The sequence below is a fragment of the Cricetulus griseus genome, chromosome 5 (assembly GCF_003668045.3).
Source record: "Cricetulus griseus strain 17A/GY chromosome 5, alternate assembly CriGri-PICRH-1.0, whole genome shotgun sequence".
Lineage (NCBI taxonomy): Eukaryota > Metazoa > Chordata > Mammalia > Rodentia > Cricetidae > Cricetulus > Cricetulus griseus.
In genome coordinates, this window is record NC_048598.1 from 115355486 (window position 1) to 115379192 (window position 23707).

The 23707-nt window shown below is 37.8% G+C and overlaps 1 protein-coding gene across 5 annotated transcripts in view; it reads right to left on the reverse strand.

The window, feature by feature from the left end:
• Window positions 1-23707, reverse strand: part of Nrxn3 (neurexin 3) — a 1486512-nt gene that overhangs the window by 925696 nt on the left and 537109 nt on the right. For all 5 annotated transcript variants that reach the window (XM_035445726.1, XM_035445725.1, XM_035445727.1 and 2 more), the window contains 2 exons: window positions 20653-20856; window positions 14645-14671 (listed from right to left, as the gene is read on the reverse strand). In XM_035445726.1, coding sequence (XP_035301617.1) covers window positions 14645-14671; window positions 20653-20856 — 231 coding nt within the window. The remainder of the gene's footprint in view (window positions 1-14644; window positions 14672-20652; window positions 20857-23707) is intronic.

Sequence of the window (23707 nt, forward strand, 5' to 3'; positions counted from 1 at the left end):
TAGTGTGACAATGTCCTAATTCAGCTTTCTAGTTGCTATTGACTCACCAGAGAATCAAATGGTAATTAAACCTACGAATGTTTAGTTTCAGTGAAAGTGGATGAGGAACTTGGCTTGCCATTCACACAAGGCACCAGGGGAAACCGGTCCATCAGAAGAAGAAGTGGGGGCATCATGACATGAGCACCCATATGCATTAAGATTATACAGGGAGAATTGATCTTTGTTGGTGAAATTAGCCTAGTCATAGACTTCAGACCATTAAAAAAAATGGTAGTCCGAAATAAAACATGTATATCATTTGGCAGGAAAATGTGACTGGCTGTTCTGTGTCATTGTGTGAAACTTTGTGGGAGAAAACAGCTTATAAGATGCAACAATTATTTATGAGTTAGTTTGTTGGAGCCCATCCCCTATGGTGGGATGCCATGCTCAACCTTAATGCATGGGAGAAGGGCTTGGTCCTGCCCCTAATTTAATGTGCCAGACTATTTTGACTCCCAGTGGGAGCTCGTACCCGTGGGGAAGAGTGGATGGTGGTTGGGGAAAGACAGGGGTGACAGGAGGAGGGGTAGGAGGGAGAACTAGGGTTGGAATGTAGAATGAAACTTAAAAAATGAATAAATTATATAAAAAGAGAAGTCATGAAGAAGTAATTGAGAATTCTGAAATACAGTATTGAAGGGTAAAGAATGTAGAATAAACCAGTCATATAAAATAGGCACATTATGCTTCAGTCATTACATAATAGATGAGTGTATCACAAAACCCACCCTAATTTCTGAGAGGCATCATTTTTCACTTGTAAAATTCAGAGAGCAAGTGTACCTTCTTCCAGTGTGGGCTTCAAAGACATGAAAGTTGTTCATTTACAGAGTCATAGCATTTAGGGATTGGTATTTTGTAATTGCTGCCATGTGATTCTTAATAATTTTATGATTAACTGTATGCTTTGCAAGCGAAGCTTGGTGCTATAAAGGATATGAGCCAGGGATTTGGTGTCTTAGCTCTGGAGGAATCCTGGCCACTCAGTTTTTCACCCCTGTGTATAGAGCTAATGAGTTTGGAACTGAAGAGACTGAGTGTCTTTACTTGCCTCTGTTTTACAGATTGCGAGGAAATTATGAAAGAATGGGGAAAACCTCTATCTTGTTCTTTGAACAAGGGGTTAGCAGCTTACATTTGCATTCAGAACCAGGTTCTACAAATCCTAGCTTCTGCATATAATTTTTGTAGGAATTAAAAGATATATGTGAGGCTGAAAAAATTCCCTCTGACAATAAAATGCTTTCTATACAAGATGGAGGACTTAAGTTTGAATGCCCAGGGCCCATATATACAGTTATGTTTGGTGCCATAGTGGCTCACACCTTTAATCCCAGCATTCAGGAGGTAGAGGCAGATAGATTTCTGTGAGATCAAGGCCAGTCTGGTCTACATAGTGAGTACATAGTGAGAAGAAAGAGAACTACACAGTGAGATCCCATCTCAAAATAACCAAAAAACAAAACATAAACAAAAAAACAACAAAATGTTATGTTTGCAAAAACATTTCTGCAATTTCGTCACAGTGAAAGTTGGAACAGGTGGATCCATGCAACTCATTGTCCAGCAAGGCTAGCTGAATCAGTGACCTCCAGGTTCAGTGAGAGGAGAGTCCCTGTGTCAGTTAGCATGACAAAGAACAGGAGAAGACAGCCAATTATCAGCCACACACACACACACACACACACACACACACACACACACACACATAATTACAGACAACATATATACACAAAGGATGTATGTAGCAACTGATAATAATATGAAGCAGAGTCCACTACCACCAACTGTTAATCTTTTATAATACCAATTCTGTTTTTTTCTCCTTTTCTGCATGTATTTCATCATGGGCAAACACATACATGCCTGATACTCATCTCAATCAACTGTGTCAGGAGCAGTTTAACTCCTGCGAGACTGAACTAAATATCTGATTCCTGTGACTTTGGTAGAAGAGGGTCCTCAACCCCTAATAATCAGATCTTCCTTGGAGAGAAGTAAAAGGCTCTGAATTCATTTCGTATAAGGTTCTCTATGTCAGCTTCCATGAACCTCTCCATTAAAATCCTAGAAATTAGCCAGGCGTTGGTGGCACATACCTTTAATCCCAGCACTCGGGAAGCAGAGGCAGGCGGATCTCTGTGAGTTTGAGGCCAGCCTGGTCTCCAGAGCGAGGGCCAGGATAGACTCCAAAGCTACACAGAGAAAGCCTGTCTCGAAAAACCAAAAAAAAAAAAAAAAAAAAAAAAAATCCTGGAAATTATCATAGGTTCACTCAATGTCCTCAAACATCAATCCTGCCCTGTCTCCTCAAGCATTTTTACAAAAGAAGCAATCCCCTTTGACAAATAAGGAAGGTCAGAGAAGTACCCAAGAGGCCAGAAGAAACTGATGTTTCTATTGTTGTAAGTTCAAATGATCAATGGGCAGTTCATGCTGTGAGACCCCAGAGCTGTTAAGAGCATCAACAGAGTTGGGTGCCTATTTAAATGCTAGGATAGAAAGTACATGGTTGGGAGCTATGCTGCTGTTCATTTTCCTCTTCACTGAATGACATTATAGCTCTTACCATCAATAATGGGGCCTCAGAGAAACCGCCCCAGGACCAAAAGCTAATTATTAGGAGTTCCACAGATCCTGAAGTTCTCTGTCATTGCCTTGTGCACTCCTGCCACTCAGGTTGGCAGTGCTGTTTGTCTTTTATTCTGGTTTATTTTTCTGAGTCATCTCCATTGTCTTTAAAAGATGAGTTTGAAGCTTATAAAAGTCTATGAAAATAATACAGGAATGCATACAGATTTCTATATAAGATGGGTAAGATATAAAACTTATGAGTTTGACCTATACAGAAAGATACTGACTCAGAGTGAGTTGTGCCTTGGGTATCTATACATATACCCACTCTTTGGGGGAATGATGAATCAGGTGGTTTTGAAATTAGATTTCTTCCTATTTAATAACTGTAGCTTTCCAACATACTAGGAGTTAGGAAGGAATTCTGAGAACACTTTTTTTTCAGAGATTGGATAAATATCTACAAATGGCTATCTAAAGTATTTTCATCTGTTTTACCAAGATTTTATATTTAATGAATTTGGAATAATTTTCCTTATACTAAGAAATCTATATTTATCTACATAGATGGATCCTGTGGTCCAGTTTCAAGACATTAAACTTATGCTTAACCATTAATAATGTCAATCAACGTCTTCTCTGTATCTGGCCTCATACTGGACAGTGAACATAAAATAATTAGTCCATCTTTCAAAGTTGGGAAGGGCTAAGCACTGGGTGCAGGGCGTAGGCAAGTAATTAAAGTGATGGCTATGAAGTGAGAGTTCTGAGATAAGAGCAACACTGTGAGGCCACAAAGGTAGACAAAGTGGGTGTGTCTAGGGCAGTAAAGAAAGACTTGTGTGGGTTGATACAGACAGCTGGGCTGTTACCAAATAATGACCAGATGTTTGCTAGGAAAATGCAGAGAGGAGTGAGATATGCACTTTAAAAAGTAGACAATGGATATAGGAATGGGGGTGTGCAAGCACTCTGAGAAGTGGTGCAACCATAGCATGCTGTCTAAGACTAAAGCACTAAGTTATAATGGAAAAAGATTTAAAAAAAAGACAGGAATGTCCATATCACTAAGAGATGCTCAATAAAGCATCAGATGCAACTTGGCAATTCAATGTTGAAGGTAAATTTGATTGCAGCTTTCTAGTTACTTCTTTTAAAGCAGTCTATAGGCCTCTATGGCAGTTCCTAATTCAGTCTCTAGCATTTAAAACCCGTTTATAGAAATAAACACTGCATTAGAGACTAGTTATGAATAATGATGCAACACTAATATAAATATAGAACTCATCTAAGAATGACTCCAGATGGCTCAGGGCTTCAGAAAGACAAATGAAATGAAATGTGATTTAATAGTGAATGGCTGGATGTGGACTCCTTCATGCTCAGTGTTGGTAATTATCTGGATATTCATTGAGTACCAGCATCTCCATATAAGTAGGAGAGGGAGGAGGGAGGAGGAAAGGCTTTGGAAGAAGGAATACAGAGACAAAGGATAAGGTAAGTATCCATCTCATTTCCAAAAGGAGGATAATGCACCACTCTATAAAGCTGTGATGAACAGTTAAACACAATCATACAAGCCAACCCCTCATTTCAGGTCCTGACATGCAGAAAATAATCAAGAGGAGCTATTAGTTTTTACATAATTGGTAAGAATCTGTGAGCTCCAGGCACTTTAAGAAATAATACACAGATGATCAAAGATTCAATGTCCTTATACAGGACTTAGCCTCCACTTACGTTGTCACAAAAAGCCCTTAGGAAATACTGGTAAAGGAGGAAAAGTGAGGTAACATCTTAATGTTCAATTTCTATGTCATTGAAATGTTAATCGTGATTTCCCCATGTGTTTGTATGTCTGTGTCTGTGTGTGCAGGCGTTTTTAAAACAAGTATGTGGGTGTATGAACAACCAAACCATAAAGAAATATGTGAGTACTTAACTAGTTATATGCTGGTATGAGTCAATATCTAGCTTTTTAAAAATGTCCTGGTCATCTCTCTTTCTCTTTTGAATTGGTTAGCCATCAAAAGGCATTTGCTTGCCAATAATAACGATCAGTGAAGCTAAACATTCTAACACTGGCAGCTATACCAACACAGTGGGTGTTTACTTTCAATTGCTTATTTCATCTCACAAAGGAGATGGCCATCCTTTGGCCAGGAATTGCTAGACCAATCAGGTTTTCCTCTCTCCATCTTCCTCTGTGCTCTGTCTGTCTCAGTAGGAAAGGAAAGTTGCACGTGTTTTCTATCACAGGAAAACCACTTACAGAAAATAAGCTTATTTCACCCCTCCAGCTCTTCTGTTTCTAACTTCTTGCTCTTTATTACTCCTGGAGAGAAGTCATCCTCTGTTTACTGCTGTGGATTGTATCTGGCCCATGATTCAAATAACACCAATTGTCTTTTTGTCATCTCCTAAATTTCAGAATTCCATTTCATTCTATGCCTACTGTAGCTCATGCCACCTCCAGCCGTTTACATTGTTTGGGTGTTTTATGTTTATTTGGAGGATATTTGAGGTTTTACTTTGCCTCTCTCTGTGTGTGTGCGTTGTTGTTGTTGTTGTTTATTTACTAATACTAGAAAGAGTGTCAAGCTTAATTTAAATGACAAAGGAATACTCATTTATTAATCAAAAACCTAAATTTATGAGGACTCATGCTTGCCATTAGTCACTCTGAGACTTTCAGCAATGCATAGGCTCCCATGGGCTCTAGTTTCTCCATCTGTAGTATGGTTGATATTCAACATCTATCCCCAAAGCTTAAGAGGGCTCCAGAGCTCAGAATTACTCAAAATATTTTGCCTTAGAGGACAGTCTCTATTACATTTTTCCTTTCCTGTGGATACACATGCAACTTAACATTTTTCTACTGCAATATAACTTCAGCCATTCAGGTAGACAGACACATAGATTATTGTAACTGTTCATCACACCTCTTACTTACAGCCTTGATACACACTCCTGCTTTTTATTTTCTAGCAGGTTGCCTGCTGTTCAGTAGCCACAACAGTCCTATTGTTGACAGAGGGTAAAAGGGCTGTGGATCAAAGAATAGTAATTTTGTTTCTGGATAGTAACATAATCATATGGTCTCTGAAACAGCTCAATTTCCAAATGAAAATATATACATTTTTGGAAGATTCATTTTCATAATATAAAATGAAAAGTAAGCACTTACTCATTTTTAATAAACTCTTTAAAATGTTATGTGATTCCAGCTACTTAGGCAGTAGAATAGCCAGAAAAATATCCTGTTACTTTTTATGTGTAAGTCTATGTCTAATGTCTCATTGAGTGTGTGTGTGTGTGTGTGTGTGTGTGTGTGTGTGTGTGTGTGTGTGTGTGTGTGTGTGTGTGCGTGCTCGCGTGCTCAGAACCCAGATTGCCTTGTAATGCATGTTCTGGTTACAATCTATGGTCCTCATGATTGTGTAGCAAGCTCTCTGAACTTTTGAGCAATCTCTCCAGCATAATCATACCATTTCTTTGAGAACTAGCATCCCCTATTCTGTATATTTCCATCTTTTCTTTCTTGTAACTGAACTTAGCAACCCCCAGATCTAACTATGAGAGTTAAAAAGAATGCACCAGATTACACACACACACACACACACACACACACACACACACACACACACACACACACACAAAGATATCCAAGGGGTACAAGAAAAAGCAGAAATACCATTTTAGATCAAAATTACAGGTGCCTGAAATGTGAGCCTCTGAAAGGAGAGCAATCACACAGTTTGCACAGCTCCAAACCAGTGGCCATATGATGATGTTCAAGTCAAAACTAAGAAATAAGAAACATGGATGATACACATAAAATGTAGTATGTGTATCAGGCTCATCCAGGAAGAGCCTGTTTTCTTCCTGGATGCCAAATATTCCTTGAAAGAAATATGTTAAAGACTTACACGGATTCTTTAGATAGATGAATTGGACATCCTATTTCTCTACGGAAAACAAGGTATGGTGGGAGTGGGGTCAGAGGAGCCAAGGACAATCTTCAGTCTATGAGAATTTCTTCTGAACTTTCCTCGGGAATCCACAATGAAATAAATACCTAAATCTAACATGCCTATATAAATAGATCCTCAGAAATGACAGTTTTTAGCCCTTGCTTGATCAGATTGAAAGTATATATAAAAATTAGACCAAAACCTACTTAACATACTATATCCTAACTGCTTGGATCATGGCCCACTGTAGAACACTCGTTGATATAAAAGGACTGTTTGTCTATTTATAAGATATTTAGACAGGAAAATTTCACTAGGTAACATCTTATTACTAAACAACTCTTCAAATCTTGTTTATACCTATGGCTTGTAATTTCAATTGTCTCATTTTCCTTTGTTATTTTTTGTCTTAAATGAGACAAAAAAAAAAAAAAACACCAGAAAGCGATTCATCTATAACTTACCTCTTTAAGCTTGCATCCCATCTACTTTCTTATTAGGTACTTGATCTATTATTTTTCTAGATTCTATATGAGTTGTAGGTGTTGACATATCCTTCCAATAATACTACTGCTTGTCAGATGCTTGCTATACATAAAAGATAATTCTCTCTAGCCTGATGTTCAGGAAAGAGTTAAATACCATAGGAAAAGCAACATTAATTAACTAAAAGCACCCTAGGAAAATTTTCTTCCTTTGTTTGACTTGTTCTAAGAGAGCATCCTGAGAAGCTGGAGATGAATGGTATTGTAGTTCTCACTTTTAAATTGCTGTTCATTTCCAACTTCTCTGAGAACAAGGTGGGAATCTAATAGCACAGATTCCCTACACAGCTTTCACCAGTCCTGATCATGTATATAATTTTAATTATACTGCAGGCTGGGCATGAGGAGATTAACATGTTAGCTCATCATGCCATATTTTAACAAGCTGATTGAATCTGAAATAAGATTATGAAAGGAGAAAGTCCCTTTATAAAGAGAGCTGGCCCTTCTTTCTCACTATTGTCTGCATGAAGTTGAAGACTTTCAAAGCCACAACAGAGAGTACATCAAGAGACCAAAGCAAGCATCATTATTGTTAGTAAGAAATCAACACTCTCACCCCAAAAGTTCTCATTTCCCTAACTTTATTCTGTTTTAATCACATTAATATTATATAAAATTTATGTTCATAGCCATTAAAGGCAAAAATGTGGTAGTACTGTCTAATCAGACATTATCATTTTAGAACACTATTAAGCTTTTTTTTTTAAATGGTAACAAGTTCCCCAAAGCAAATGTGATAGAAGTTGTGTAGTCAAACATTTTCACTACTTCCATTTGAACAGCAAACATTTGTTTGACACATATGCCATGAAGAACAAATCTCAATATGGCCTAAAGATGGCCTCATCAAGAGTTATTCATTGCTTTATTAATGTTAAGTCCAATGGTAACTCAGATAGATCTGGAAGAGTTTGTGTCTGGCACAAGTAGTTGACTGGACAAAATAGGAATGCTCATCACATGCATATCTACTGAGCAACTAATAAATATGACTTAAGAACCTATGGCTATCTATTTCCAAATATGCAAAGTTACAAAAAACATCTTTAAAGTTGAGGCATTATGGTAGGTAGCATCCATACTCTCTATCACTATCATTTCTTTATCATGTTAGCTATGTGTCTGTCACCTGTTCTCACTCAAAAAAGTAATGTGACATTCACAATTTAGAAGTGGGAAAACTGGGACCTGAAGAGATACTTCCAACGATGCATAGATCATTAATAAAAAGGCAAGTATTGATCTCAGCTATGTGTCTCTAGACCCCCCTTACATTAATTAAATTGCCTTTCTCTGTTGACATTCTAACAAAGGTCAATGTTAATATTAAAAAAGAGAAAATTATTATGATACATTGATGCTTTCCTGTAATATTTTCACTAACATATACATCTACAGCAGAGTAGTACTAAAATATTTCGGGTAACAGTGATTACCAAAACTTTAAAAGGCAATGGTCTCTATGTACATCTGAAGAAGTGAAACAATAGAAGCAAAGTATGTACAGGTAAAAATGAGCTTCCACTTAAGTATGTGACAGCCACATTTTGAAAATCTATTTATTTGCAAATAATGTTTAAAAGTTTGATACTATAGAAGATTATGCAAAGATAAAGAAACGTAGGCATTCAGTTTGTATGTTTGTGCAACCCTGTTAGAGTGTCTATCAATATTTACAGTGCACTGATGCTCTGGTCCAGCAATCCTACTTATAGAGATTTACCCAAGAGAGTAGATGTAAACAAAGATTAATGGAAACAAACATTTAAAAGAATAAATATCATTTAAAAGAATAAATAAGTCTTCTATGAACTATTTCCTGTTTTAGTTATTTTCTTATTGCTGTAACAAAATGTCTGATAAAAGGAGGTATGAAATGGAGGGTCTATATTCTATTACTGCAGGGAAGGCATGAAGTGTGAGGCAGCTGATGGTATTGTATCCACAGTCAGCAGACAGAAGGAGATGAACACTGGTGCTCAACTCACTTTCTCCTTTTATTTGATTGGGTACTCCAACCTGTGGAATGGTGCAACCTACTGTAAGGGTAGATAGTCCCTCCCTAATTAATCCAGTCTTAAAATTTCATCACAGACAAGCCCAGACATTTGTCTCCTAGGTGACTCTATATCCCGTCAAATTACATTGATAATCAATCTTAACCATTCATAATCCCTTAGAAAATGTATATATTTGAAAAATATGTGGAAGAGTGTGTTAATGATTGAGTCAAAAAGAAGTAGGGAGAGTGAAAGTTACAAAACATATATGTTACAAATTTACATAGTATCTCTGGAAGAATATGCAAGAAACATTGATAATTCACACTGCCTTTGAGAAACAGCTGGGGTGGCTAAGATCAAAGTCAGAAGGGAAAATTTTTTGCCAAGTTCCGATATATATATATATATATATATATATATATATATATATAATATTATCTTTAAGTCCTTAGGAGTAAAACCAATTTGATTTAAAAAGAAAAGTTTGGTTATTGTCATGTAGCATAAAAATGGGAACTTTTGGGTACCATGCTCACAGACATCCCAATAAAGCATCACCATGCATGGGATCTCACCCTGTGATTTCCCAAACCATTAAAGCTCTATGGTGGGAATGAACCAAAGACGGTTTCCTTCCAGAAATTTCCTTCCAGAAAGACTTAAGATTGAATAATCAGCCTTCAGGAGAGTGTGGGAAAAGCATTTCTGAGTTAATCAGGTAAATGAAATAAAACATTTTGTGAGTCTCAGGTCGATCAGGCCATAGGATAAAATTGCATATTCTGATTCTACTGTGTGGAGAGGAGAGAAGTGGGAGGCAGAGGGGAAGTGAAAAGAGAGGCAGGATGTAGGAAGTAACAGAAAGAGAGAAAAAGACAAATATTTAATGCAATAAAATGCACCCTGCTAAGCTATGCTTAAACTGAGCAAAAAGTATTCACACAGTTGACTTTGCCAAAACTATAAATGGAGTATCCTTAGAGAATGAAGGCAGGGTGCCAAGGCAGAAGGCCAGGCAGGTAATAAAGCAGTTGATACAAGAATGGGAGCAACCTGAGTACTTCTCAGTACTCAGAAAGCATGAATCCTTAAGGCAAAGCCCACACATCTCTAATAGTATATGCCTCCTGTTGATGCCATTCACATGGAAAACGGGCAAGCTCACAAAAGTTCCCAGGTGACACCTGAGTGTTTGAACATCTATAGTGTTTATGGCCCTCTAGTTATGACTAAGAAAAACAAGGAACTATCAAAGAAAAATTATTAAGACTTCAATGTCAAAGTAATTGGTGAGGGAGATTGGGGATTCTACATCTGCCTCAATAATGAAGCATAAGCTCAAAGTTCCCATAGGGCAGCCAACCTGGGAGTGGAGGTTCAGGTTGAGAAACATAAAGCAAATTAATATTTGTCAATATACATTCATTAGATTTATTTACACTAAAGTCTCAGCTAGTGAACACAAGTGTCTAGCATTCATTCATATGTCACACTGCTTGAACCTGTAGAATGATTAAGTAGGTTGAGGGCTATAACATAAGCACTTAATGTAGATGTCAGCAATTCATGTTCCATACTTTCATCCCAGCAAACATTCCAATCAATGAGAACATCTTACCTGTTTTCAGAATGGGATGCCTCAGGGGGTGTGACCCATCTCATGCAACTGGAACCATGGCAATAGGCAATTTCCTCCAGAATTCTCCAGATAGCAGACCTGATTTTGTTAACTGACTCCCAGGTCAGCCTGGAGTTCAATCCCCCATGATGAATGCCAACTCTGTTGTTCTTTTGCACTTTTAAATAAGTTCTACACTATAATCTTCTTTATCAAATATCTTTAAACACATTCTTGGCAGATGATTTAAATCCAGAGATGGCCTCAATTTAACCAAAGATCTTGTCGTGTACACTCTGATATGATGGGTAATAGTAACAAGGAAGGAATCTATGATGAGCTTCTCTAGAAGGATTTGAAAGGCAGAGGCTATAAGATTTAGAATAAGTGATGATAAAAAAACATCAGCGATACCAAAAGGAGAGATACAGTATTGATGAAAGAATATGAGTAGAAACTCATTGCTTCTTCCTGATAAGAAACTCCTACCATGGAGTAGGCTTGGTCACTGATGGAAGGGCTCCAGAAGAAATTTCCATTTTTGCCTGGAGACTCCCTTCATCTGGCTCTGTTTTCAGTTTCTTCCCATTAAGGGTGTCACAACATCCCTTAAAAATAGCCATTTACCAGAATCTCTTGCAACAGATAAACAGGAAATGCACAGCAGATAGCATCCTGAATTTCTCCTGAGTAACTTTTCACAGAACCAATATCCTAGAAAAGGGGTATCTGACATGTTTCTGTATGTGTATTCAAGCTTTGCTATTCAATTCACTATGCCTTCTGTATGGGAAAATCACCAAAGATTGCTTCAAAACTTGAGGGATGGCACTCTGTGCCTTCCACTGAGATGGCAGCAGGAGACAAAGCCAAGGCTTAGAGGAAAAGCCTCCTCTCTTCCAATCCCAGGCTACAAGGTGATGTGATTTTTGTATACAATGAAATTCTAGCTAACCATCAGGTAAGAAGCAGCAAGAACCCACATTCCTATTAAAGAAACAACTTCAAATGTCAAATGAGACTAAGCTATTCACCCTGACTGGAATCAACAAGAATAGGGGATTACACATTCTAATCACTTGTACATGCTTTCTCTCCAAATTTAGTTGCCTAGTGTTCTCAAGATCTTTCATCTGTGTGCCAACAATGCCAAAGAAGGATTAGAGAAGATAAGCCATACAAAGAAAATGCCTTTGAGTTCCTTTATTTTTTTATCCCTTAAACATCTATACTTATTACAGGCTTCTGCATAATGCATCATTTTTGTTCCAATTTCAGGCACAACAGCAATTCAAAACTAAAATCTACTTTGGGAAAATGTATCACATTTACTTTGTGACTCCACATTATTCGGGGTATCTCTGCATACTTTTGCACTAAAGATCCTAGATTTGTTTAAAGAAACTTTTCTTTTTTTTTTTAACAAATATGGTTCAACCATTGGAAAGTACACTACTATTCTAATGGGCTCAGTGAAGGTTAACTGTCAACACCTAAGATGATTATCAAGAGAATTGAAAATCAAGACCTCAAATTAAATGTGACCCACACAGTTATTAAACAAAGACCAGTAATACTCTCATGTTGTGATCAAAGTGGGTGGAGAATGAACCCTTGCTGCAATGTTTTTCTCTCAGTGCTGGTTCCCATGTTCTAAATAGCAAACATTCCAATAGGCTTTCCTAGCCAAGATAATCCTAGTACTTATCTCTGGTACTATTCATGATTGGTCATACAGAGTATATGAAATTGGCCCCATGGACAAGTGGAGCTTAATAGAAAAACACCTTCTGGCATCTTGATCAAATAGTCTCTACTTCTTTCCAAGTAAATCTCAGAAGACAACCCTCTTGATAACAGACTCTCCAACCTCATGTTCAGTTTCTGGTATGTGTGTGTTTTTGTTTTAATTTTTTCCTGTAAGTCAATGGAAAAAAAAAGAAAAAAATAATCCTCTCATAGGAAGGATGTAACTTTTAAAGAAGTCAGACTCAAGTAACTACATATAAGATTCCAATATATGGAATGTGAAGAAAGAGTAAATTTGCATTAAACATGTACATCAGTAGTTGTCTGGGGCTAAGAGTAGAAGCAGGGAGTAAATGCAGATGGACCAGTGAGGAATCTGATAGAAGATGGCAAGGTTCTTAATGTGGCCTATGTGATGTCTGGACAAATTTATAGACTTAATTAATGTGACTGTGTTGTAGGCTTATGATGAGTAACTTTAGGGAATGGAAATTATATCCCTAAATGCTGTTTAAAACACCGCAAATTTCTAAAACTCCAACAAAGATTGTTTTAATTAGGCTTTTAGCCATCTAAATATCATGAGAAATTTCTGCCTAATTAGAAATATTTTAACACAGCAAAATAGAACATTGCTTAAAATAAGTGAAAGCAATGCCAAGACATGCATAAAACTTTCTATGGAGTATTTGTTTTGCTTTTCCTTATTATAAAGAACATGTCACCTAAAATGTGTAGAACCATGCATTATTAATGTCATCCTAATACTATATCTAAAGAAAGGCTGATCCAGCATCTGTATAATTCATGTATAATGGAATTAGCAAGTCAATGAAAGACACAAGTTAGATAATTTGCTATCCTTTCTTTGCTTTCATTCCTCCAGGAAGACTTTAGTAAAGAAAAATGCAGAACCCAGATATACCATGGCTTCTATGTGCTAGGATGTTTAATTGATTAAATTGCTCTACCTGCATGCTCCAAAGACTACATTTCCTACTTACTTTACAAGCAGAATGGAGTCATATCTAGCAAAGACAAGCATACAGAAGTGATGTAGGCTACTTCCAGGCAAGGCAACGAAGCACACTCTTTAACCACCCAAGATTTCAACTTGTTGTGGACGCAGAGCTTAAGATCTCCAAGGGAATTGGGGCATCTTATGGAAGAATTCTATGATCCTGAATTATGACTATGAAAGGGAAAGTCTGGGAGAGCCATTCAACTGGTACTAGACTTCTGAATCAGAAAGAAATCTTTCCTTTGTTTTGAGTCATTGAAATCTTAGAATGCCTTGTTATAGCAGTGAGTATTAATTAGCCTAGCTGATGTGAGACACAAGAGCACTCAATGAACATTTTCCCCTTTAATCATTGTAACCTATTCTTTTCATTTCCATCTCTCTTTGTCTTCCTTTTTCCCTTCCTCCTCACCTATAATTGATGTTCACTTTTAAGACAGAGGAAAGATAATGAGTCTTTTCGCCATGTATGTCCTTAGGATCTTTCTTCAAGACCTGGGATGCTTGGAAGGGCAATGGTGAAAATGGTGAATAGGAATCCTCCTTCAGAGGAGCCAAAGTGAATCTGTTTGGTTAAAATGTTGCATCATCTCCAAGAACAGGATTTGCCCACCCCTCTCACATCCACTGCAGTGATAAAGGCCAGGGGAGAAATGTCAGAGCTGGCAGTCACCTCTGGGTCATGAACTTTGCATTTGTCATCTACAGTTTTGGGTAGTGGAGAAGTGCATGATGGTTGCTCTAAACTAAAGCTTTTTGTTCACCCCAGGGGTTAGTTCCTTAAGACAATAAATGCGTCACCATTTCAATTCACTTTCCAGTGATTTCAGGATCCACAGCCCTTTCCTCCTTTCCTGCTTATAGAACAAATACAAGGAAAGGAGAGAAAGGAGGATCTACCCCACCCAGAGACCACACTCCTAGCCACACAGAGTCCTTGCAAGAACTACCACCCCAACCCTCCTCCAACTTGTTACTTCTGGATCCCCCTCAAAACTTGTCAGAAAAATAAAACAATCCAAACAAAAAAACAGCTCCTAAAACAGTAAACAAAATAAAGTCAATTTTCTTTGCTTTTTTAAGAACAAAATGAAACTTGAGGAAAAACTTACTGGAGTTACAGTTTATCCTGATACAGTCTAGATGGGGAAAAATAAATGAAAGATGAAATTGCATCCTTCAAGGTAACAGCTGCAGACATCCAAAAACAATCAGTCCACCCTTCCGGGGACAGACACACGCAAGAAATGTGGCCATTTTATATATATACATATACAATATGTACAAGATTAAGGGTGGGTGTATATGTACAGTATATTAATTAGTAAAGTTGGATACATATATATATACACACACACACATATATATATACACATATGTATAGAGATATATACTGGTATACATATATATCCACAATAGACATCAAGACTTTCTTTTGTTATTGTTGTTTTTTTTTTTAAATCCTATTCATTTGTATAAAATATTACATGGTTCAATTTTAAAATGCTAATTTTATTGTACTTAGAAAATCAGAAAAATTCTCCCACCAAATACAGGTTATATCCCCCTATAATTTATATTCTTAAAATGACCTTTGAGAGCATTAACAAGAATTTTGAATTAGTGCTCCAAATATTATCATCATTCTGACACATTGTATCTTTTTTTTAAAAAAAAAATGCCCTTGAAGTTTCACAGGGTAGTATTTAACCCTTTCTCTTTTTCTAAAATCCAACTCCCTCCACCCTCACTTTAGGTTGGGACCCAAATACTATAGAAATTTGTATAGGCACACTCGCCATCACCCTTAGACATAAGGAAAGGGTTAATACCACCTGGTCATTTCCTGTCATAAAATGGCCACTTGCAAACAGCTAACCGCACCAACACCCATCACAGATTTTAGAGAGGTGGGGTCAATCAGGTGTAGGGTACAAATACCCTAGGATGTTATTACAAGTGATTAGCTTTCCTGATTGTTATTGGTTCAAAGGCTCCAGACCAACCCACTCACGAAGCCTATCTCTGTCTTCCTGCCCAAATGCCCAGACGGAATGAAGTGTCTCCAGCATTCAGGGAGAAGGCAGGGCAGTCACGTGTGGAGGAGGTCATGGGTACCTTTGACAACCTGCCTACTCTACCCTGTGATTCTGTATCACAACAAGGGAAAAACACTCTGGTTTGGGTTTTATCTCTAAAATGGAAAACATGGGAAAGAATTGTCTAATTGCCTGCTGACAACCACAATAGGTATTCTGTGCCAGAGGTCAGAGTAGCTACTACTTTATTCATCACTGTCTGGCAATCATGGGCACACACCGTGGGAATTTGTGAATGGTGTCCATATGTATCAGAACAAAACTGGGCAGCAATAGCTGGAGTAATGTCTTGGAAACTATTACCAAACTGCCCAGCTGAACTTAGAATTGGTTCATGATGGTGGGAATTCCAATTGGTATTTATATAAAGTTGGGTATTGAAAAGTCAAAGTCAATGATGAGAAAAGAAAGAAAGCTACTGGGAAACTATCAATATATAAACTGTGTGCTTCTGCTGCCCAAGGCTCTCCCAATAGTTTTCAGAGGACTAGTACAATATAATGCCACCATTTGGATTCTCCTAAAGTGAGCTATTTTAAGTGAACAAGTGAAGTAGTAACTAGTGGTACCCATCCCAGTAGAATAGAACTATGCTCAATCCAGTTATGAGCAACTAACAAAAACCCAGTCATCCTGAAGATGGAGGCAGGCAGCTTTTTGATGTTGTTCCCCAGAAGAACATCTCTTGAGAAAAATCTGGGTTTGGTTTCGTGCGGTTAGGTTTGTCATGTGTCGTCAACCGCAACAGAAAAGTGGGAGCAAACAGCCCTGGAGCAATTGGTACGATCACCAGACAGAGGAGGCCATGCCCCTAGGAGGTCAGGGAAGGCAGGGCAGGCAGGAAGGAAGAGTGGGACTTGAGCTATTAGTTGCACCTAACCTCACTCAAAGCTGGAGAAGTACCTCTTCCTGACTTACCAAGGAGGGGAAACAGGGGAATGGGGGACATGCTTAGGAGATAAAGAGGAGTGGACCTAAAGCCACCAACCGAAGGACAGAAAACAGGAAAGAGTATTTATCTTTGGCTGTGGAAAGCTTAGGATTTTATCATTAGACAGAAATTTGGTATAAGGAGAGGTATTTCAACTGGTTTAATCTTTCTGGGCATGCACATACCTCCATGAAGTCTAAATTGTACCTTTCAATCAGTGTGAGAACTGGGAGCTTTCTAGGAAGGTACACAGATTGAATTAATTTATTTTTCCTAAAGTATAAGTAAGTGCTATATGGGGGCAAATCTTCCATAGTGTCGTCTTTACAAGCTCCAAAGTTACATTATTGTTAGTGATGGCATGCATTTTTTATTAAAAAATGAGCCAGGGGAATTGAGTTGGGAAGGTCATATATCTATGTCTTGTAGCAGCCAGGATGCTCTCTCTGGACGAAAAAAGTCTGCTGGAGTGCATTTGGGTATGTGTGAATGTGTGTGTCATTTGCTTTGTTTAGTTCCCTTGCCTTATTTCAGTGAAGTGGGAGAGATGATTACTTTAAAAACTGGTGAGCTTTGCACTCAGTCTGGAAGCCACGGAAGCTTCTGAAAGCTGTGCATTTTCAGTTATGCAAAAGTAGTATCCAGGATGTCTAGAGTAAGAATATATGGATAATTTAAATATGATTAACAGAATGCTGGGCACTGCCCTTGGAGTCTTGAGCATGGATGGAGGGCTCCCAGAACTCTGCTGAAGACATTAAAGACTTCATCTTTCTCAGTGTCTTTACTGGGATGTGGCTCAGTTAAAACTGGGCACAAAGGCAAAGAGAGATCCCATGTGTGGATGTTTCAAAGGTGATGGCCGTGAATGTTGTCATTAAGACATTCCCATTCCTGAGCCATAACGAAGATCTGTGGAGCCAACAGACAACACATACTGATCTAGCCATGTAGAGACAGGGGTTCTAATCTCAGCTCTGCCACTAGCTTCGTATAGAAGCTTCATGTCTATAAAAGCTAACATATGAAAACACTTTGCTAATTTATCTCTCAAAGCTGTTGCTAGATTAAAATAAAACATGGTCTTTGAAATCTTTAAATGTGCTTTGATGGCAAAATACCATCATTCCTTCTTTTAACGCACAAGAACCAAATACTGGGTGATCAACAGCCAGGTTTGAAAAATCATGCTGCATAGTGTCCGAGACTGTATATGCCTGCTGTAGCCACATATGCCTGTCTTTAGAAAACAAAACCTTAGAAAAACTCTAGCTTCCTTGGCATGTAGAAGCTATGTTACATTAGAAACATAGATACTAGGTTTTTCTCATAGGAGGTCACACGTGTTAGCAATTTCAATTTTGTGTGCTCTATAAAGGGAGAACAACTTGAAATATAAACATCCAAGAGACTAACCTGAGCTACAGAGACCTCCAGGCTAACTTTGGCTACAGAGTGAGACCTTCCCTGAGGAAAAATAATATATAGGAAGAGAACAAAGTAGGTTGCGGAAAGGCAAACTGTGCTTGGAGATAATTTTCTTCTAGTCACAAAGAAATGATGTTTGTGACAAGGCAGAAGAAAATACTTGGAAGAGGGGGTGAAAATAAAAAACCCTTTGGACAGATCCTGAATATGATGCATGTATACAGCACAAGGATTAATGTTTAGTTTCCTATGTCAGGCTTGAAAGAAAGTTAAATAACCCAAAGCCATAGTTGGGATGGACCACACTCCTTGGGCAGAAGCAAACACCTCTCTCTTTTGAGAGAAGAGAGCTCTAATGCTACTGAGACCTTTTCAGGCAAGCTGTCTCAGCATAGCAGGAGTGAGATGAAAGGTGAGCTAACAAATGATGAAAGGCAAATACTATCCCTTTAGAAGGCTTGGGTCCCAGGTTTGGCCACAGTTTAAAATAGAAAAGGTGTGAATGGCATGCTTCTAGGGATACATTTAGGATCTATGACTAACTTTGTGTGTGTGTGTGTGTGTGTGTGTGTGTGTGTGTGTGTGTGTGTGTGTGTGTGCGCGCGCGCGTGTGCGCGTGTGCGTGCGCGTGCGCGTGCGCGTGCGCGCGTGTGTGTGTGTGTGTGTGTGTGTGTGTGATCTGAATCTGAAATGAGGGGCGCTTTCATCTCATTTTCTCATTGCTCATCTTTTATCCCTTTCTCTAACTTCAGTTTTCCTTGTAAGGTGACACCTGTAGAGATTGCCTTTCTAGCTTTTATACAACAGCATGTAATGCAAAAAACAGTATCTGTTGAAAAACACAAATACACTCCCTGAAATGCCTTGTCTTGCCTTTCTGAGGGTGAGCTTGGTAGTGTCTGGTGTTCAGTTTTGTCTCTTGTGTTATGCTTTTGGGTTAGTCTTTGTTTTCTTTGCTGTTTTTCCAGAGAAGTAAGTAATGGTATCTGGTTGTTGGTTTTATATAGCATAACATGCTTGGTTCAGTCCAGTTAAGGTGGGGAGGATGCTGTGGAAGGGCAGGGGTAAGGACAGAGGTATGCCAGTCCCTGCAGGCTTCTCAGTACTCTCTGTTCTCAAGGCTGTTTGCTATGCGGGCCGCAGGCTTTGGGCCTTTGAAGGGTTGAATACCATCTTTTGATTTACCATGGTGGATGGTGAGAGGATTGAAAACTCAAGAATACAAATACACACACAATAAAAGATCTAGCAACAAAAGGAAAATAAAAGCCCTGAAAGAATCAAATACGTACACATACACAAACAAAAGTAAACCAAGAGACACTAAAAACAAACAGCAGGTGAGGCTAGACAGAAAAAAAAAAGTGCACACTGTCACAAATGCTAGAAAATAGAGGTAAAATAAAATCACAGAACTAAATGAGCCACTACTCAAAACAGTCCCATGTCCTCAAGGTTTTCATATTTTGAAATTAGTAGCAGTTGACCTGATAGAAGATAAGAGTGCTGTGGATTTAAAACCCCACTTTTCATCCCAGACAGCTAAGGTTTTCTATGGTCTAGAGTAAGGTACATTTTTCTGTGGCTCTCCCAAATCTTTCTAATAGATCTCTATATTCTAATTGGTCTACAAGCCCACACAAATCGACTAGCTTAGAAGTATGGACTCAGTTAAATCATTAATTCTGACATTGCTGAGTACTTGGCTTTCTGCTCAGTGAAAAGAGCACAAACAGAGGTATTTGTTTCCTTTAAAAACAAAGAGGTTTCCATTCTCCACAGAAAATAATTAGGATGCAGTAAAGAGAGTCAATAGCAGGAAAGAATATGAAGCCATAAGGAGGAGGATTTCATAAGTATCCATTATAGGTGACTGCAGAGGGAAAAAAAAAACACATCTTGACCCAATAAAGCTACAAACATGGAGTTATTATCCTTTTTCTCAAATCTAGGGTTATGCATATGCATGACATGGAGAAAATAGGGCAACTGGTGGACACTGGGATGCAACAGTCTTTATATCAAAAGGGCTGCTGACAAGTGATTAAAACACTGGGGAAGAAAATAGGTGTACTCAACATGGGGCTATGAACTTAGAAAGACTGTTTCCAGTGGGATAAAAGGGACAATGTAACCTAATGTCCTCCTAGGAATAAATTTAAGATCTCAGTAATATCCAGGGTACCAGAATCATCCATAGGAGTAGTCACTATGGAACTAGAAACAACACACAGTGAAGCTCTCTCCCACTCACTCCCTCATTTTGCCTCCTCTCCTCCCTGCCCCTGTCCTCAGCTTTGACTGTTTTGAGTGGTGACCTTGGAATTGGACTTGATGGGAATATGATTGATTGATCAAAAGATGGACCAAAGTAGCGTGTTTTACACAAAGCTAAACAGTTCCAAAGAATCAAGAAAGGAAACTTAGAAAACGAATAATCTAGTAAAGAAATCACCACTGTCAAGAGACAAAAAATTGACATCAAACCCTCATGCAGAAACAGGGAAGGTATTTGTTGCTGTTGGTTTTTAATCCATGGTCTATTAAACAAGAGGTGAGCAGCTAACTTTTAAGAAACAAAGAAGTCAATGAAAATAATGAATTTCAGAAAATAAGGGAAGACAAGCCCAAACAGAATGACAGAGGGTCCTTCATACGATACCTAAGTTAACCATGAGCTTGACACGCCCACCATCCAACTCTAGACGAAGTGTATCTGCAGAGTCCTTGGAGGTAGTGGCTACCAGCAGCCCATAGGCTCGTTGTGACATGAAGCGGAAGGACACATCCTCTGCTTCTGTGTGCATCACCATAGGCATGATGACCTTCATGTACATACTGCCGTCGTAGCTCAGGATGGATGCCTCTGCCAAAAGAGAGAATGGAGATCATTAGCACAAGGAACATTAGAGTTTGAAAGGCCCTTTTTCCTTATAGGCTGAGTAATGAGATATCCTGCATTTGATAGAATTCTATTGTTGTTGCCTTTTGACTGTGTGATCTGGAGCAAGTCACATAAAGTCTTGGTCAATGGTCTAGTCTATGGGTCACCCCTTTGGGAGTCAGATTTCAGATATTTTGCATACCATATATTCACATTACAATCCAAATCAGCAGTAAATTTATATATCAGCAGTATATATATATATATATAATATATATATATATATATATATATTGTACACAAAATGATTTTATGGTTGGGGATCACTACAACACAAGGAACAGCATTAAAGGATCATAGCATTAGTAAGATTGAGAACCACTGTTCTAGGTTTTTATTCATTCTTATTCTTTAAATTTTTTCATTAGTTGTTTTTCATGCAGTAGCAGTCGGTCAACACAAAATGGATTCCATATTTTCTCCTGTTTTGCTATTTTTTAAATCATATTTTATGATGTGTCACTTGCCCTAGGCCACTCAAAGACCTGTAAAGGGCACAGAATTAAACAGTAGCCATAAATGTGTTTTGCAAAATACCCTACAAGAATTAGTAATTGTAATTCTATGTGTTTTAGATAAATCAAAGGTGCAAAGTGAACAATTGAAATCTGTGTAAGTGTTTTTATGGGAAATAAAGGAGGAAAAGTTTATAGCCATCACATCAAACAAACGCAGTGCTAGAAAGATTTCTGAGATAGGACCATATAGTGGACCAAGCTGACACCCACTATGTGTCGTGGCAAGAAGTGCTATGACCATGCAATGAGTAATGGGAACTGGCACTAGAACAACAGCAGAGTGATGGTAGTACCCTCAACAATTTCATTTGTATTCAAAGAGGGCTTGCATAGGGAATGAAGGGAACCCATTTTGACATGATTCATTCTCCAGACCAAGTAATTGTTTAGAAAATCTGAATCCCCCCCCATTCCTGTCATCAAATATCCTATCAATGTTGCACTATAGGTCTAATTTTCCTACTTTCAAATAAAAAATCCTCGGAGTGAGACAACGGCATCTCAAAGTGACACTGGCTATGAGGCATTAATTAGATACAATGTGTATGAACTTTTTTTAACAATACCATGAAGATCATTCATTGGCAAATATCTCCAGATAGAATAGTAAAGAAATCACTTTAACTCCTATGAAGGTAGCCTGTATCTGAACTCAGTATCATATACCAAGTATGTTCTTTATTAAACATTTACAGTTATCAAATAGTTGCTACACCATGTTCTGTGGTGAATACAGAGCTAAAATAGAAACCCTATGATAAAGAGAGACCCAGTAGGTACAAATATATTAAAACATAAAATGGGTAAATAACAAAGCTTATATCTGGTAGTAACATTTAAAAGAGTAGGAATATGGTCTGCAGGTGACTAAGGCAGGCAGAGAAGTATCTGAACAGGTCTTGTAGGGGGTTACAATGAAAGAAGTGATAGCATCAGGTCTTACCCAAAGACTAAATAACATTTCTATAAGCAAAACTGAAAGGAAGAAAAGAATTCTAAGATAATAATGAATTATTCTATTTAGAGCAGTCACCTTGCTGTATTTACAGGTTTTATATCTGTACATTCAACCAATCATGAATAAAACATGTTTGAAAAAAGTCATCTGTACTAAACAGACACAATGGTATAGAATTGCTTTCTTGACATTATCTCTCAAACAACAGGTTATAACAACTATTTACATAGCATTTACAGTACATTAGACATGGAAAGCAATCTAGAAATTATGTAAATTATATAAGAGTATATGTGAAGGTTATATTCAAATTCTGCATCCTTTTATATTGCTTTAGAAACCAGAGTTGGTGTCCTCAGAGATCTAGAACTAATGAGCCACTGATACCAAGGAAGGTCTTTTCTCCTACTTGTATAAAATTAGTAGACTTTGGTAGGACTTGGGAAGTAAGTAAATAGTTGAGAACTTAAGATTATTTTTGATTCATTAATTACTGTGTACCAAGCACTTTCAAGATGTTGAGGACTTAATAGCATCAGAAAGAGATGAAGATTCCAATTTTTAAGTACAGAAAGAACTGGAACCTAGAAAGATAAGACATGGGCAGACTACAAGAAAGACTTTCAAATTGCCACAACCCTACCTATATACAACAAACTGAAGGTCTATTGAAAGTAATGTAAATGAACCCATTCAGATTTCTGGAAAGAAACATCACTTAGGTAGAATCCATACCACCTAAAGCTATGTATTGTAAATTAAAAATTCTAAAGGGACCATAGAGAAAAGTGTGTCAGCTATAAGAACCATCATAATAAAAGGCACATGGTGGTCTGTTAGGCAGGAATCACAATCTAAGTTATCACATGCTCCAGGTATGAAAGGAAATATTTTATCTCCCAGAAAGGCAAAAAAAATAGAAGATCAAAATCGTATCTAAAATTTATTGAGAATTTGATGTTTTGGGGTGCTTTCTAGGACTATGTATCCATTAAGATGTCGCTTAATTCTTAGGAAGACCATGAGAAAGACATTGTTATATTTTATATGGATACTGGACCACACAGCAAATACATAACAAAGCTGAAGACTGAATGCAGCTAGTATTGTTCTTGGGATTGTGTGCTTAACCATCTGCCAAACTGCAAAGAAATAAGCTACGAACACATCATGATTCTTGGTGTCAAAGCTTAGCTATAATGTTTCATGATAAAATGTGGCATTCTGTTTGTGTGTGTGTGTGTGTACTTATGCTATCATTTATACCCATATATTATTCATAAATACCAATTTACAT